Source organism: Monodon monoceros, unplaced genomic scaffold (assembly GCF_005190385.1).
Source record: "Monodon monoceros isolate NGI ecotype Baffin Bay Population unplaced genomic scaffold, NGI_Narwhal_1 Super_Scaffold_14, whole genome shotgun sequence".
In the NCBI taxonomy this organism is placed as follows: Eukaryota; Metazoa; Chordata; class Mammalia; order Artiodactyla; family Monodontidae; genus Monodon; species Monodon monoceros.
This window is the reverse complement of record NW_021703770.1, coordinates 6,996,443-7,012,759: the sequence shown is the minus strand read 5'-3', so window position 1 is coordinate 7,012,759 and position 16,317 is coordinate 6,996,443. Positions and strand designations below refer to the sequence as shown.

Here is a 16,317-nt window from a genome sequence, read left to right as displayed (position 1 = left end):
TTTCTCGGAGGGTGGGTCCTGGCAAGACAGCCCCAGTAGCCAGGGTTGAAAATCACGTAACACCCATACTGTGAGCCATCAAGGTCTCAAAATTGCCTTTTTATACAGAGTGATGGAGAGTGGGAGATAATATCTGGATGACCGGTGTTGCTGGAACTAGAACACTTGAGAGAGGGCTGGGAAGAGTGTCATGAATGTGTACCCTCAGTCCCTCTGTCTTTCCCCTGCCCTTCATGTGTTCAAGCATTGAGCTCTGAGAAGAAAACTGGAGAGGTTCTCAAATGTTACTGTGCATAAGAGCCACCTGGAGAGCTTCTTAAAACACAGTTCTGGGTCTTACGCATAGTATTTCTGATTTCTGACAAGTTCTCAGGTGATGCTAATGTGGAAACCACACTTTGAGAATACTGTCTGGGGAAACAGCAATGTCAGTTCAAGGGGCAGCAGTTATAAGAGAACAGTGTTCTGTGGCCACTCGGTTGGAGCTGTTGTCCAGGTGGCCATTTCAGTGTGAGAAAGAACTTGTACTTGCTTTTCTTATTTAACTTTCAACCCAGTGGCCCGTTTACTTAGCCTCCAGAATTCAGCCAAACACTGCTTTGATGCTTGCGAGTTAGTCAAACTGGATTTTCTGGCCAGTATTTTAAATTTGCCTTCTGGCACCGTAAAGCCTGGCTGTGTTGGCCATACAAGCCTATGTGAGATATACACTAATTCCTTTCAATGATAGTAGTTTTTAAATTAAATTCATTGCTAACCCTGTTATGATTGCCATTCATTGAATACCACATACGAGCTGCAGCAGTGTTTGAAACTGTTCATCCATGTTCTAGTCTGCCATTTTGAAACATGAACTTGTATTCAAGAAAGCCCAAGAGAAAATACAAATTTTGGGTTTAAGTTAGCAAGATTATGAATAAATGAAATTTACTCTTCAGGTTCTCAAAACTACCCATATTGTTAATATTAGAAAGATTTTATAATATCTAATTGATTTACTTCTGGTTCCTTGAATGTTTTTTTGTATTTCTGTACCATTGTCTCATTTCTACTGACCTTACTCTCTCCAAGATGTCCTACAATCCTGAAGAGAAGAAAACATTTATTTTTCTAGAAAACATTAACTTTTTATAAGTCAGAAACAAAACATTCAAAAACATTGAGTTGGGGAAAAAATAAGCACGATTAGAAGCTGATAAGGAAAACACTAAGTCATGTGAAATATTTAAAATATAAATTGCATGAATTATTTAGTTTGAATTCAGGCAACTTCCCCCTGGTCTGATTAAGTCCGAAAAATTTTTTTCTATATAACGACTCCCTCCTTCCCTCTTCCAGAAACATTCTGGAGTGGCTATCATGTGTGTCAGGCTTCATCCTAAGCACTGACTACAGAGCATTCAACAATGCAGTGGACTCTTGCTTGCTCTCATGGACTCTGGACATTCTAGAAAGGGGAGATGAAAGCAGCAGGTGAAGGAATGGTTGAGAACGTGACTGCAGGTTAGGGTGGTGAGGTAGGGAGGAGCCAGCTCTGCTCTCTGTTCTGAGGAGCAGCCTCCATTCCAGGAGCCTGTGAGCAGTGGTGAGGCCTTGTGTCATGTGCCATGTGATGACTCAGTTTCCCTAACATTTCTCCACCCACACTCCGGCAAACCTGTAGTGCCCTGTCATCATTTCTTTCCCTTTGTCATGATTAAACATTTCCTTATATTTGCCTTGATATTTTTTTTCCTCAATAGCCTGAGCTAAATGATAGTCTTTGACTCAACGCTGTTATAAGTATAACCTAAAGCCTAGGATTTAAATAGAGTTGTATATAGTGGTCATCGATATAACCTAACTTCTAGGGTATACTTATTTATTTTTTTAAAGATTTTTATCAAAATGAAATTTAAACCATTTTAAAATTCCTTAGGGAACTCATAATCCCAGTTTAAGAAATGCTGAAATCATTAAGAGCACAGGTTGTAGAGTCAGGCAGTCCTGGTGTGCAGTCGGCTTTACCACTAGCTGGTATGTCATATTTAAAGTGCTTCGGGTGGTGCCTGGTGTATATTAAGTGCAGTGGTAGTTGATGATACTGTTACTGTTAAGAATCACAGTACTGCTGTTAGGACCCTAGGCTAGCTCCTTCACCTCTCTGAAGTGCTGTGTAGCTGTATAGTGCAAATAATGAACCCTGTTCTTTTTACAAGCCATTGTTGTTGTGAGGATCAGAAGGGATAATGTTTGTGAAAGCATTTGAAAACTGCAAATTTTAATTGTTAATATCAACCTTAGCCCTAACCTCTGTAAGCACCTGGACTAAGGGATACTTTCTGAGTTACTTGTAATGGTGTTAACATTAAGACGTAAAACAATCATAGTTGCCTAAGCTTCAAAAATCATTTGTTTCTTTGTCTAGAGACAAATGCTGTATTCCCATTCGTCTGCCCTCCCTTTCTAAATACTTAATAGCTTATAATCACTTCCCGTAGTGCCTTTCTTTCTAGAAAATGATGTAAAAATGAAAAAATGCTGAGTATGCTCTTATGTATATTCTAGACTTATCGGATGTGGATTTCCTAGATGATTCTTCAACAGAGAGTTTGCTCCTAAGTGGGGATGAGTACAATCAGGACTTTGATTCAACCAATTTTGAGGAATCTCAAGATGAAGATGATGCGCTTAATGAAATTGTGCGATGCATTTGTGAGATGGACGAGGAGAACGGCTTCATGATTCAGGTGACCTGCCTTCCCTTCAGCACTGAATGAGTTAGTTCAGGTGCTCAGCACATTCGCTGGGGCATCTGTGTGTTCTCTTTTTCCTCACCGTCCTTTTGAAGGTGGAGGCTTCTAGCTTAGCATCCAGTTTAAAGTACCAGTTGTAATGATTGGCAGATCGCTTCTTCAGATGAAGTAGACTGTTTTCTTATCTGAGGATCTCTCTCCGGGGTGTTTATTTTGAGGTCTTCTAGCTGAAATTCTTTTCAAGAGCCATTAAGGTGGCTAAGCGTCCACACTGAAGGGTAGACCATAGCAATCCTTTTCCTGCTGGTCTGGATCCTGTTGTTTAATAGTTTGTGGTATATAGTCACCCTCCAAAGGGTAGAAAAGTTTCCACAGTATTGAAGATTAAAGGAAAGCTTTGTTGCAAGGATTACCATTACAAATACCCTCTCCCTGTAGAAAAGGTATCTTTAAGAAAAAAGGAAAGCATAACCCATATTTTGTGGTTACATTTTGAAGATTCGGAGATGTTAGTTACAGAAACGAAGAAAAAGTAATCATCTTTTTCCCCCTTTTCAGTGGTTTTCTCAATAAGGGAACTACAAATTTATAGGTTCACCACACAGGTAGTACTTTAAGAGGTTGTTGCCTAACGCACTGCTACAAAGTCACCTATTTTTTTTTTTAATTTCTGCACTTCAGTAAGCTATTTTTAAGAGTTCTAAGGATGTGTGAAATAGATGGGAGAAATAATCTTACGCCTTTTTTTATGATTAAGCCCGTTTATCAAAGCACATTTTAATGGGTGCAGCGAGAGGAAGTGCTTGAAATAGCTGACTGTTTCAGAAGTGAAATTGCTCGTAAGTCATCGCTTGCTTTTGTTGCGTGGATTAAGAATTGAACTGGCGGCCGCTGCCGCAGCAAGACTCAGCCAGCTAGTTGAAGAGAAGGGGGTCTGTCTTGATTTCTGGCGAGTAAAGCGCGGTTGTTCCCCGGCAGTGTGAAGAGTGCCTGTGCTGGCAGCACAGCGTGTGCATGGGGCTGCTGGAGGAGAGCATCCCGGAGCAGTACCTCTGCTACGTCTGCCGGGACCCTCCAGGTAAGCTTCAGCCCCTGTGCTCATCGCAAGGTGTCTGGAGGTCTTGTTACGTACAGGTTCCGTTGTACGTCAGCTGACTGAGACACCATGACCTCTGTGTCCGCTAGACTCCGCTTCCATGTTAAAATTTAAAATTCACTGTTTGTTATAGTTTCATTTTCCATATTAATTATTTAGGCAAAAGCATTAGCATAAATTCCTCAGCATAAGTAACTACCGTACTGGAAGGAGAGGGTTGTGGCTTTTACCTGAAAAGAACTAGCTCCTTAATCTACTCCTGTGTATTGATTTCTAAATAGGTTAACACATGGCTATTTGAACGGACTCAAAGTCTGAACTCACGCTTCTCCTGACGTGGTTTTGAACGAGTGTCTGATAGTGCAGCAAATGAACCTAACGTCAGAGCAGATGGGATGTCCAGTTATCACGCCCGAGTCCCTTAGTTTACTGACGAGGCAGCTAGGGCACAGAATGTCGCATGCCTCGTGCACAAGGATGGTGCTAGACTGGCCGCACCGAGAGGAAGACCTGTGCCTTTGGGCTCCCTGTCCACTAGGTGCCTTCCTCCACGCAGAGGCTCTCCGAGCAGCAGTGTTCTGCATGTCGTGTGCACCTCCATCTCCGAGGCAGAACCCATCTAGACATCTCAAATGAAAGGCTGCTGCCTTGTTCTGTCTATCAGAAATAATAATAACATTAAGAAGGAGGAGAGTTATCCAAACCTACACGAAGGTAGGCATTTGTTCATTCATTCATCCAGCAGCATTTATCAGATGCCTTCTATTTGCCACAATCTGGTGAGAGGTAAGGTGATTGATTCTAACCACGCCTTCCTCTCTCACAGCACAGTAGGGGACACAGACATAGAAGCAACTAATTGTAATAGGAAATAATTACTATCGGTGGTGAAGATATAGGATTATATTGGATTCTGTGAGCTCTTAGATGTGAGGGAGGGGTCCTTAGTCAGTTAACTAGAACTCTTCGTTTCGCCCAGTTCAAAACAAATGTTAGTGAGAGAAACAGGTACCCCTGTCTAAGTTTCTATCGAGCCCTTTTGGCCTTTTTAGAAAACAGATGACAGAGACATAAAAAATGGAAAGCAACACACTCAGGGTTCCTCTGCAGGTGTGACCTGCCACTGACCACATCCTTCATGGAGTTCGTCCTGCTTACCGGGCAGGACATCTGAAGGTGGGAGGAGCTCTCACAGTTCCAACTCCTCGACGCACTGTCTGACTCGTCTTTTGAATTTGTTCTTAGTCCTAGAGCTCGCCTTGTTCACTGAGTGATGTTAATCGGGTAGCAGCTGAAGGGAAATCTGAATAAGTGGAATCCTTTGTCACTTTAATGTCAACTTTATCTACAGGTCAGAGATGGAGCGCAAAGTATCGTTATGATAAGGATTGGTTGAATAATGGGAGAATGTGTGGGTTATCATTTTTAAAAGAAAACTACTCTCATCTCAATGCCAAAAAGATAGTTTCCACACACCACCTGCTTGCTGATGTCTATGGTGTTACGGAAGTCCTGCATGGGTTACAGCTGAAGATCGGAATCCTAAAGTAAGTGAAGGGCGGCGAAGGGAGGGGCATACTTTAGTGTGAATTTTAATTTAAACTAAATCAGTTGGCTTTTTGCAGGTTCAGATTAGCAGCTTGGAAGACAGAATAGATATTTGAACAAATTTTAACTTTGAAAAAAAGGAAAGGTTAGTAACTTTTTGGATGAATAGCTCCTTCATGCCTATTGTCCTGGAATAGAGAAGCGTGGGTGAATAACAACGGCGTCTAGTATTTCAGCAAATGTTAGTCCCGTCACACTGTTTTGTGGGCTCACCTTGTGCACAGAAGTACAGTTGCTGTGGTGAACCCTTTGCTGTGTGTCCTCCTTCAGGAATGCTGTCACGATGAAATAGATGCAAAGGTATATTTTTAAATTACCTTAAGATTGGCTTTGAAGGGAGCCAACAGGTCATGTAATCCATTCGTCTCCTGTGCACCAAGTATGTTATAGTCATCCCGGGCAATTTCTCCTTAAAAACAAAGCAAAACAAAAACAGAAAAAACACTGAGCCTCCATACATATCAGAATGTTCTTGAAGTCCTTGTTTTCAGTTCTTCCTAATACCTCCCTGGAATTTGTCTTTAAAAGTATACGTATTTTATATAAAACAGGGTGATTCACTGGTTCTTCACAAGATTTTCTTTATTTTGACTCACTTGCCTGGGCCGGAAACGTGCCCCTTCCTTTCCTTCCATCTCCGTCCCGCCCCTCCCACAGTGGCGAGGCCCACTGAGTACTCTGTCCCTGTGGTTCCTTACTGTCCCCGTCTATACTTTGTAAATTCCCGGTGCACCGCTCCAGTCTTCTGCTCTTTCAGTTCATCCTTCATACTGTTGCCAGTGTGATCTAGTAAAAGATAAAGAGGAGTTGGTCTCTTTGGAGCTTAATATACCATCGTGTCTTCCTGGTGCCCAATGCGAAGAGTGCAGGCTCGTTCAGCATGCACTCTGAATCCTTCCACGATGCATATTCTCTCTGTCATTTTGTTGTCATGTCTTCCCTCTCCTAATTTTTCTCTCAAATGTTCCAGCTATACCAAACCATAATCGCTGAATGAAGCATGCTTTTACATAGCTCCAGGCCTTTACTCACAGCCAGAATAACCTTCTACCATTAGTCCTTCTAGCAAATGCTTTTTCATGATTACCTTCCCAACTAGAGCTGATCGCATCCTTGGCAGACTCCGTGCGTACTGATTTCAGGCACTTTGGTGCACCTTGTTTATGTCTGCCTCCCCTTACTAAGCCATGGGCTCCTTGAAGGTAGGGCTTGTGTCTTATTTATCATTTTATTCCTAGAGGTTAGTGGAGGGATAAGTACTCAGTAATTGTTGAATGGAATTTGCTTTGGTTGTATGTCATAAACCTGAATATGGATTTCTTTATAAAAAGGCCATGCAAATGCTAAAACTCAAAGGAGAAACTAAATTATTAAGCTAAGCTTTTTTTAAAAACCTGGTTGTCCCTGACATCAATATGAATTTCTGTACATTCATAATTTCACTAAGGATTTCAACTGGACAAATTTTGCCTCATGCCTATAGGCTCTCTTTTTGTTAATATTTCTAATAATAATAGTTATTATCACTAGCTACTATTTATTGGAAGTCTACTACAAAACCTGAAACTGGTGGTTTCATGTGCTATTTCATTTAATCCTTACAATAAAGTTCTTACTTTGTTTGATAGATGGGTAGTCAAAGATAGAGTTTCTGTAACTTGTCCAAACTCCTCCTCTAAGGCTCAGCAGGATTCAACACATTGGACTATTGAATTACAAATCTAGCTTTCCTTCTACTGTGCCTTTTACTGTTGAAGAATTGTTGTATTTTCTGGCTATTAAACTATTAGGAGTTCAAAAGATAAAATTTATAATTTCAGAAACAAGCCTTATTATTAGAAAGAAAACTAATTTGTCTCCTGGTATTTATCTAATTTGGAAATTATCAGTTCACAAACATTATTGAGCCTTCTCAAAGGTTTATGCCTCCAGACTATCCTCCTTTTACTTACTACAGAATATGATGAATGGATTCCTCTTTTGCTTACTACAGAATTTTAATTACTACAGAATTAACTATGCGATATCATGCTCACATGTTTAGTGAGGATGGGGGAAAAGGGATATTATCACGGACTGTTAGTGAGCAGGTAATTAGTACAGCCTCTTTGGAGGCCACTTTGGCAGTACCTGTCAGAATTAAAATGTGCATACATTTTCTAGGAATTTCATATCTAGAAATTTATCTGACTGATAAATTCCCACTTGTGTGCAGAGGTACACACATGCAAACACACACACGTGTATTGGCGGGGAATTGGTTGGTGAGACTAAACTGCAGCACATTAATACTGTTCAGCTACTAGAGTGAAAGTAAGGGAAAATCTCTATGTACTGACAAGGCAAGATGCCCATACGTGTTATATATGAAGAAGGCAAATTGTATGAGAGCCCCATTTGTGTACAAAGAAAAAGTGTGTGCTTACCCACTTAAAAAATAATTTTATATGTACAGAAGAAGTGTGGAAGATTATATACTTCAGTTATCTATGATTGCCATGGCAGGGAGGTTTTTACTTTGTACACATTTATAATCTGGATTTTTTGTCATGAGGAAGTATCACTTTTTGATTGACTAAAGATGTTAAAATATGCTCATGTAAAAGTTTTTCATGTTGTACAGTTTTAAAAAATACAGTGAAAAATGAGTAAAAGAAGTGCATATATCAGATGATGATGTGAACCGTCACAAAAGTACATTCGTTACTGCTTTTCCACCTGAGTTGTATTTCTGTAAAATTATGAAAATTTACATTTTGGATGAAATTCTGGGCCAGATTAACCTAGAAAGTACCTTTACTTCTGTCTTGAGTGCCTGACCTCCTGCTAACCTTGTTTGCTTGGCGGTGCTCTAGGTCTTCAATAGAGAGGTGGGGATCGGTCCACCTAAGTCAGTACACTGAACATACAAAAGGCATGGATAACTGAGGGTTAACTATGTAATTGTACATTCTGAAATTTATTGTGGCATTATACTTGTTACTGGACTTTTTTTTTTCCTGAACTGCTGTTTCTCCAACTTTATTTTAAGGAATAAACATCATCCTGACCTTCGTCTCTGGGCTTGTTCTGGGACGAGGAAAGATCAAGTCATTGCTGGGGTAGAAAAAAAACTAATGGTGCAAGACACAGTTAATGTGGAAGAAAAGAAGTATCATGTACAGAACCATAAGGAACCACCTCGTTTGCCCCTGAAAGTGGAGGGAACTTATATAACAAGTGAACACAGCTACCAAAAGCCACAAAGTTTTGGTCAAGACTGCAAAACGCTCGCAGACCCTGGGAGCTCAGATGATGATGATGTTAGTAGTTTTGAAGAAGAACAGGAATTTCACATGAGAGATAAAAACCGTTTACAATACCCAGTAAAAGAAGATGGAAAGCCCGGAAAGGTATAACTAGTTCATTTGTCTCTGCTTGGAAATACGATAGAACAAAGGAAAATTTTGTGAAATAAAACATACTGAGATTCCAGATTTTACTTACGTTTCCAAGTTCACAAGTACCTTGTTAGGGTAAAGGCATCTTTTGCTTTCGCTACAGGAAAACACTGGCCATTTGAACATTTAATTATCCCCTAATTCAGAAATGTAGTAATTCATTAAACTTTTGCCTTAACAAAAGTTTCAAGTTTATAAGTACACTTAGATGCCTCTAAAAACCATGAGCCAAATTTTTTTCCAAGTGAGAATGTCTACGTGTGAAAACATGAAAGTGCATGGGGGTGTGTATATGTTAATATAATTTGTGTTCCTTTTGTATGTGTTTTAGATAAAAAGTGGCACTTTTTATCTAAAAAACCATCTTTTTAAAAATTATAGCATATTTGTATATGCATATCAATCACATTGTGCGCTAAGTTGAATTCTTACAGCTCTGTGGACATTGAATATTTGTAAACTTATTTCTTGTTCACAACTTAGAGATGTCATGCCTTCATTTTTTATTGATTTTTCAGTTAGCAATACTGCTTTAAAATTAGTTCTTTATTTTTCTGGCCTCTTTTATCAAGTAAGTTCTATAAATAAATACTTAACTGAATTTGAAAAGCTTATATTACCCAAAATTTTGCGGTAAATTATTTTGTCAAATTAATGAAATGAGTTATCGCTGGTGAAACTGAGGTCAGATTTTGTGTGTGTGTTAAGCAGTCTGCACTTTTTAAGTTTTTAAGGGGTTTTTCTCTTCCCCTCACCTCGTTGATTTAGCTGCAATATAAAGTCCAGTCTGCAGTTAATTATGCTTTATACTAGCCTTTGCCAACTATCTTAATTTTTTTCCATCATTGCTTTTTGCCTTCACTCCACTTGTGACACAGCTTAGATTAACTGAGGAAGGGGTCAGTCTAAGTTAGCTGGGCTTTCTAGTTACAGAATATAATTAGCTCCTTCATTTCTTCAGCAGGTTTTATTGAAGGGCTTCTACCCTGTGTAGTGCTCTGCTAGGCATTGTGAAGAGACATAGCAGGCATGTCTGCTTTTCAGGACCATCAGATGTAATTTAGTTATGTGCTAGTACTTCCTTTACAAATATTCTGGGAGTCAGGTTGGATTTTACCTATCATTGTGGGTAGTGATGTTTTTAATGCATCTTTCCCTTTATGACATTACATTTCATCCAATTCTTTGTTTTTTCTGTTGGCTCTTTGGAGAAGAATTCAGCTGAAAGGAATACAGTATTTGTTTATAATGATAAAAAGGGCACTGAAGACCCGGGAGACTCACATCTTCAGTGGCAACTCAATCTCCTTACACACATAGAGAATGTGCAGAATGAAGTCACCAGCAGGATGGACCTGATAGAAAAAGAAGTTGATGGTAATTTAAGAAAGAATTGAAATACAATTGCTGTAGTCTGTAAAGTGTGTTTATTGCACTTTTGAATAATTTAATTGAAGTTATTTGAAGTTTTTAAAATTATGGGACAAAAACTACAGATGCTGTCCAGGCTGATGGAGCTTTGCTGCTCCCTTTACATTGTATTTAACACATCTGGCATTTAGGGTCTTTTAGTCTCAAGACAATATGACTGGATATTTTAGGGATTTTGTTTTTTAAGATGGATATTTATTAAATATTGCCCACCTGCCAGGCTCAGTATATACCATATGGAATATTTATTATTCAATGAAAAATAATAATATTATTATTCATTGAATAATATTATTCAGTAAATCACTATTCAATAAATAATATTCAGTGAATATTTTCATTGAACTGTGTTTTTTTTTGGAAGTCAGCATAAGGACTTTAAGCATATTTGAAATGTGGGGGAAAACATTTTGTTTTCACTTTGGACAGTGTTTGTTAAGTGAAATTAACAACAAAGAAGTCCTGCAAGTTTAAGTAGATAAAGCTTAAGTTTGCATACACATTTTCAAATGTTTTCTTTTATATTTAAAAATTTTATTGCGCTGGAGCCCTAAGGAGTGGACAGGAAAAATGTTATCCCCATTTTATAGTTGAGAAAATAGAGTACTTTAGATTACTCAATTCCTAATCTAGTGTTTTCCTATGCTTTTTGACTGCATTTTTTTAACCTCATAGATTGTATCTCCTGCCCACCCCACCCCCTTTTTTTATTTGCGAAAGTATGTGCTACTTTCATCCCCCAGTAAGTTAGAGTTCCTACTGCTTCGTTTTTCCCTGTGAAAAGAAGAAATGGAAACCCATTTCAGCCAGAAGCATCTTCTGTTTGGTTATAAGCCAGTTGTAGAGTTAGTTTAGTTAGTTTTAAGTAGATTTTTTTAATATATAAATTTATTTTATTTATTTATTTTGGCTGCGTTGGGTCTTCATTGCTGTGCGCGGGCTTTCTCTAGTTGAGGGGAGCGGGGGCTGCTCTTTGTTGTGGTGCGCAGGCTTCTCATTGCAGTGGCTTCTCTTGTTGCGGAGCATGGGCTCTAGGCGCGCTTCAGTAGTTGTGGCTCGTGGGCTCAGTAGTTGTGGTGCATGGGCTTAGTTGCTCTGCTTAGTTGTGGGATCTTCCTGTACCAGGGCTCGAACCCGTGTCTCCTGTATTGGCAGGCGGATTCTTAACCACTGTGCCACCAGGGAAGCCCTTAAGTAGATTTTTGAAGAAGAAGAAAATGCAACTTGATGCTATCCCCTATTATTATTAATAAAAAGTATAGAATGTAATTAATTGCATTCTGCCTGAACTTCTAATATGCTTCTTTTTTTTTTAAAGTACTGATAAAATAGTGGGAATGAAAGGACACTAAGAAATTTCTACCTCCTTTCTTTTGTTAAAAAGAACTTCTAGATTTAAAAAAATGGTTAGAGTAGCTAAGTTTCATTTAAAATGGAGATGATTTAAGCCTAAATTAATAGAAGGCTTGAGCAGGAACAGGGAATGTTGTTTCCTGTTCCAGAAGAGAGTAAAGGAGACACTCAAAATGCAGTTACTTTATATCTTTAAAAGGAAAAATTACCTAAAATGACGACAGGTAGAACAACAGATAAAGATTACTGAGAGGGGCTAGAACTCTTGTGGGATGAGGTGTAGAGGATGCTTAGCTGCTCAGAAGTGACTTCTGTAGATTGGCTCTAGCGAAAGGGAAGTGAACTCTTTCTCCATCACTTTTTCAGCCTTCTAATTATACCAGTTTTTGACTGTGTTTCCAGTTGCCATTTAAATGTGTTTGTTCTTCTCTTTTCTCTTTTAGTTCTGGAAAGCTGGCTTGATTTCACAGGGGAGTTGGAGCCACCTGATCCTCTCACGAGGCTGCCCCAACTTAAACGCCACATCAAACAGCTCCTAATGGACATGGGCAAAGTACAACAAATAGCAACTCTCTGCTCTGTATGACAGCAGTGAACACCTAATGCAAAGAATGTGGCTCTGTTCAGTCGACTAATTTTTATTATCCACACGGCTGCTAAGTGGATAGTTAAAAAGCTTAGTGATGTTTGGTCATTTACTGATTTGTGACATCAATAGGATGGCACCTTGGAAAGGAAAATGAAGAACAACTTTATCAAGGAAGCTAATATTAAAAAAATTTATGAGCTAGATACAAATGATGACGTGTCATATGCCAAGGATCAGTGGAGGTAGAATATAATCTGTGCTAAGGGAATCAGATTGGCAGGATTTTTGAATAGTTGCTAACATGAAGCTCGAGATACCTGTAGAAAGAAATATGGTGTATTACATAGTTTTTAGTAGAAAGATCTATGTTTATAAACCAACATTTGGCCCAAACCAAAATTGTAGAGGAAATTTAAATTCTGGAGAGTTCTATAAGCTTGTTGTAAGAACTGTCTTCTCTGCAGTTGATCTGCCTGCACCGAAGTTTAGAGTATTGAAACTTTTATAGGATCATGAGCTGTTTCTTAGGTGATGAATGTCCTTAATCAGAAAACTGACAGTAGAAGTCTCACTTCTGAGGAAAACAGTTGTGGAATTCTTAATTCATTATGAATATATTGTAAAAACAAACAACAAACTAATTGGAGTTTATTGCTGGCATTAAGCTCACTGTAAAAAACAGAATGGCTCGCAGAAGGGTCAGTGTGCCAAATGATGATGATACCGCTGGAAAGAGAATTCTAAACCCTGTGGGAGTTCTCTCGCCCAAGTCTTACATAATGCCATCAGCCCATCAGAAACGCATATATCACATATACTATATAGAGAATATATATGGTCAAATTTCAGTATTCAGGTTTCAACGTACAGTTTGATCCTGAGTATGCTTGGTATTTGCCTTCAGAAAAAAAGGAGTTGCGAATAACCTCAGCTGGGATGAGGAGTGACAAAAATATCAAAATAATTTGTGGCTGTGGATTTTTTAACTGCTGGTAGTGGAATACTGGAAAAGCTTCATTTCTGAAGATGAATTTTATTTTTAAAAAATACATACGCACTCAAAACTCTTAGCTTTGATCACAAATGGACAGATTTCTGAAACCAAAGGCAACTCAGTTGCTGTGTCAGCTCTTGCTGGATTTCGAGCCCAGGCCCTCCCGTCTGCCAGTGCTCTTGTGAGTTGTGTGCTGCCCCCAGTGCTCTGCGTGCAGCTATGCGTTAAGTGTGTGTGCTTGTTTGAAACAAACACTCAACGTACATATGTACATAATCTACACATATTTATATCTACACATATCTAGTTTTATTACTATAGACTATAAGAACTGGTGGTTAACATGAAATGTTACCTTTTAACAGACTGTTTTTAAAAATTAAAAATGTATGTACAGGTTTTGAAACTTTTTTAAAAAGAGGAAAAAAGACTGTTAGGAGGCTATTTGATGACATATGACACTTGAATATTTTATGCCTCGTTCTGTTGATCAGTTCTAGCAATCTGTATAAATGCATTTTAGAACTGATGGACAGCAAACTTGAATTTATCTTTGATAAGCGTACATGCCACTGTACATTCAGATATTATTTAAATTTGCAAACACACTGTTCTATATGTAAGGTACTGTATGTAAAACTCTTTATTAAAACAATTCCACATATCATAAAATTTCAGCTTGCCTTTTTGCAGCCTTATATTTTGATGTAAAGATGATTAAAAGAATGTGCAAAACAGTCATTAGACATTTTTATTGCCTTTTGACATTCTCCAACTTGACAAATGTGCCAAAGATCACAGACATAAAATACAGCCCTGTGTATTTACTTATGATACATTAACTTTGTCAAAAATCTTACTGAGAAATGAAAAGCTTTAGTAGAGGGATATGAGGTAGTTATTAAATTTGCATATTAAAGTAAAAATAATAGTGCCTATATTTCATGTGTGGAGTAAATTTGCTAATGTCTCTATTTCAAGTTTGATACTTTGTCTTTCATTTGTGTTTTAAAATAATGGCTCTAACCTTTTCCCTATTATAGTTAAATTCTAGACATTTAATTTATATCTTTTTTTTCAGAATGGAGCAAGTAGCATCCTTAACAGGCTGTGAATAGCGGTGTTGCCTAGATTCTTGTCACATGCACAGAGGACCCTTTGTACCCAGTGGCACTCATATTCTTAATCCCTGATGACCACAGTTAAGTTAATGTGCATTTGTTCTTGGAGTATCTTAAAATTAGATCACTTTATTTGTTAGCAGCCAGCAAACTAGAAGTTCAACTAATAATTAGAATATTGAAATTTTGCTCTGCTTTTATGCATATGCATTGGGAGTCTGAATTTTTACTTTATATTTTTAAAGTAAATCTGTATCAGATTACTTGTATGCACATACCCACTTAATATAGAGTATATCAACAATTGGTCGAAGCCTTTTAGCAACTAGCAGGCCGAGTCATCCCTTATTTAGGAAAGTGAATTCATTTTTGAGAAGTAAGTCCATTGTGTGAGGTTTCAGATGAGTTTTCTTTCCACTTAGTCTTACTTAAAAAATGTGAGTATTTATATTTAAATATAAGCAATAAACTAGAGAGGGTGTTTCTTGAAAAGATAACTTTTCATTGCTACCCAGACAGAATAGACTGACATTGGTGGGGAAGGATCCTTCTTAGTATGGTACTGATAAGTATAATTTGCACTTCTTCATACTCCTGTGTGTTTCTACTGACTTATTATTTTCAAACTTAAGAGTAATGCACACTTTCCTTAAAGGAAATTGATTATTCTCATAATTTCAGGTAAAATACTTTTTCCTAACACTCACCTTATTTCCACTGACTTACGTCCTCTCAGATGTTCATATTCTGTGTGTTCAAAATGAAGGAGCCCATTTCCCCTCCAGCCAACTGGGTCTCCTGCCAGCTTCACTCTCTCTGCTTTAATATCACCACCCTAAGAGCCCCGGCTTGAAACTTGCAGTCCCTCCCCCTTATCCATTTCTTCACTAGATGTGCTGGTTCCTTAAAATGGATGTTGTCATCTTCCTCCTTCTCAATCCCACCAGTAGTACACCGTCTTTTACAAAATCATGTCATGGAGGTATTACTGTGGGCTTAAGAAATTTTAATTTTGTCTTCATTCTGATTCATCAAAATGGTCACTGTCAAGCTAGGGGATTAACATTGAGTGACTGCTCTGTGCCAGGTATTGTACATGTTACCTGCAGCGTCTAATTTCATTCTTTTGTGTAAAGGTAAGACAGGATCATTTTTAAGATGGGGAAGCTGAGGTTTAGAAACATTTAGAGACTTGTCATAGATTAGTGACAGGTTCAAGACGCAAATCCTGCGCTGTTCAAACTCATGTTCTTTTCCTAGCAGGTGTGTTTCACCTATTCTTCTCATTTGTGTTTTCTGATATCATTAGTGACTCCCTATTTCAAACCAAGTCAGGTCTGTGTAATCTGGATCTTTTGTATTTTACCTAACCAATTCTCAAATCCATTTAAATATAGCCTCACTGTTTAGATAGACTATGCTTGTTTCCATCTCTTGCCTTCATATTATTTTCCTCTTCTGGAAAATTCTTCTTTGTTTGTTGTGTCTCTATAAATGCAGACAGTTCTTCAGGTTTCAATTTCTCTTCCTAAGAGAAGCAGTCCATTGTTGAAGGCCTCTTATAGTATCCTGCGTTGTACTGACGTGCAGGAACCACGTCAGTGAATCATATATTTCCTGTAGTGGAGCAGGCGTGAGCTTTGCAATTCTCTCCTCAGATTTTCACTCTGGCGGTTTACCAGCAGTGATCTCTCTGAGCTTTGGTTTTCTTATGTATAAAATGGGAAGAATACTTAGGCTAGAACCTGGTTTTGCGAGTTAAATGAAGCAAATAAAGGATTTAAATTATAAAGTTGAAAGTTAAATATAGGGGACACATTGAATGCCATCTGTGTGCCAGCCATTAAGTCTTATGGTTGGTTATGGAGTTACTGTTAATGGAACCACAGTCTACAGGCTAACGGAAACATTAAAAAATATTTTTTTCAACAAGACAGGTGATAGCAAAGA

At 38.3% G+C, this 16,317-nt stretch overlaps 1 protein-coding gene across 13 annotated transcripts in view; it reads left to right on the top strand.

Moving 5' to 3' along the window:
• Nucleotides 1–16,029, top strand: part of PHF20L1 (PHD finger protein 20 like 1) — an 80,210-nt gene extending 64,181 nt beyond the window's left edge. For 7 of the 13 annotated variants that reach the window (XM_029222607.1, XM_029222614.1, XM_029222617.1 and 4 more), the window contains 6 exons: nucleotides 2,548–2,729; nucleotides 3,714–3,813; nucleotides 5,183–5,378; nucleotides 8,471–8,831; nucleotides 10,091–10,256; nucleotides 12,107–14,407. In XM_029222607.1, coding sequence (XP_029078440.1) covers nucleotides 2,548–2,729; nucleotides 3,714–3,813; nucleotides 5,183–5,378; nucleotides 8,471–8,831; nucleotides 10,091–10,256; nucleotides 12,107–12,249 — 1,148 coding nt within the window. In that variant the 3' untranslated portion in view covers nucleotides 12,250–14,407. Of the gene's footprint in view, nucleotides 1–2,547; nucleotides 2,730–3,713; nucleotides 3,814–5,182; nucleotides 5,379–8,470; nucleotides 8,832–10,090; nucleotides 10,257–12,106 lie in introns of all 13 variants that reach the window. The other 6 variants (XM_029222619.1, XM_029222618.1, XM_029222612.1 and 3 more) reach the window with 3 other exon arrangements.
• Nucleotides 16,030–16,317: the final 288 nt, after the last annotated feature.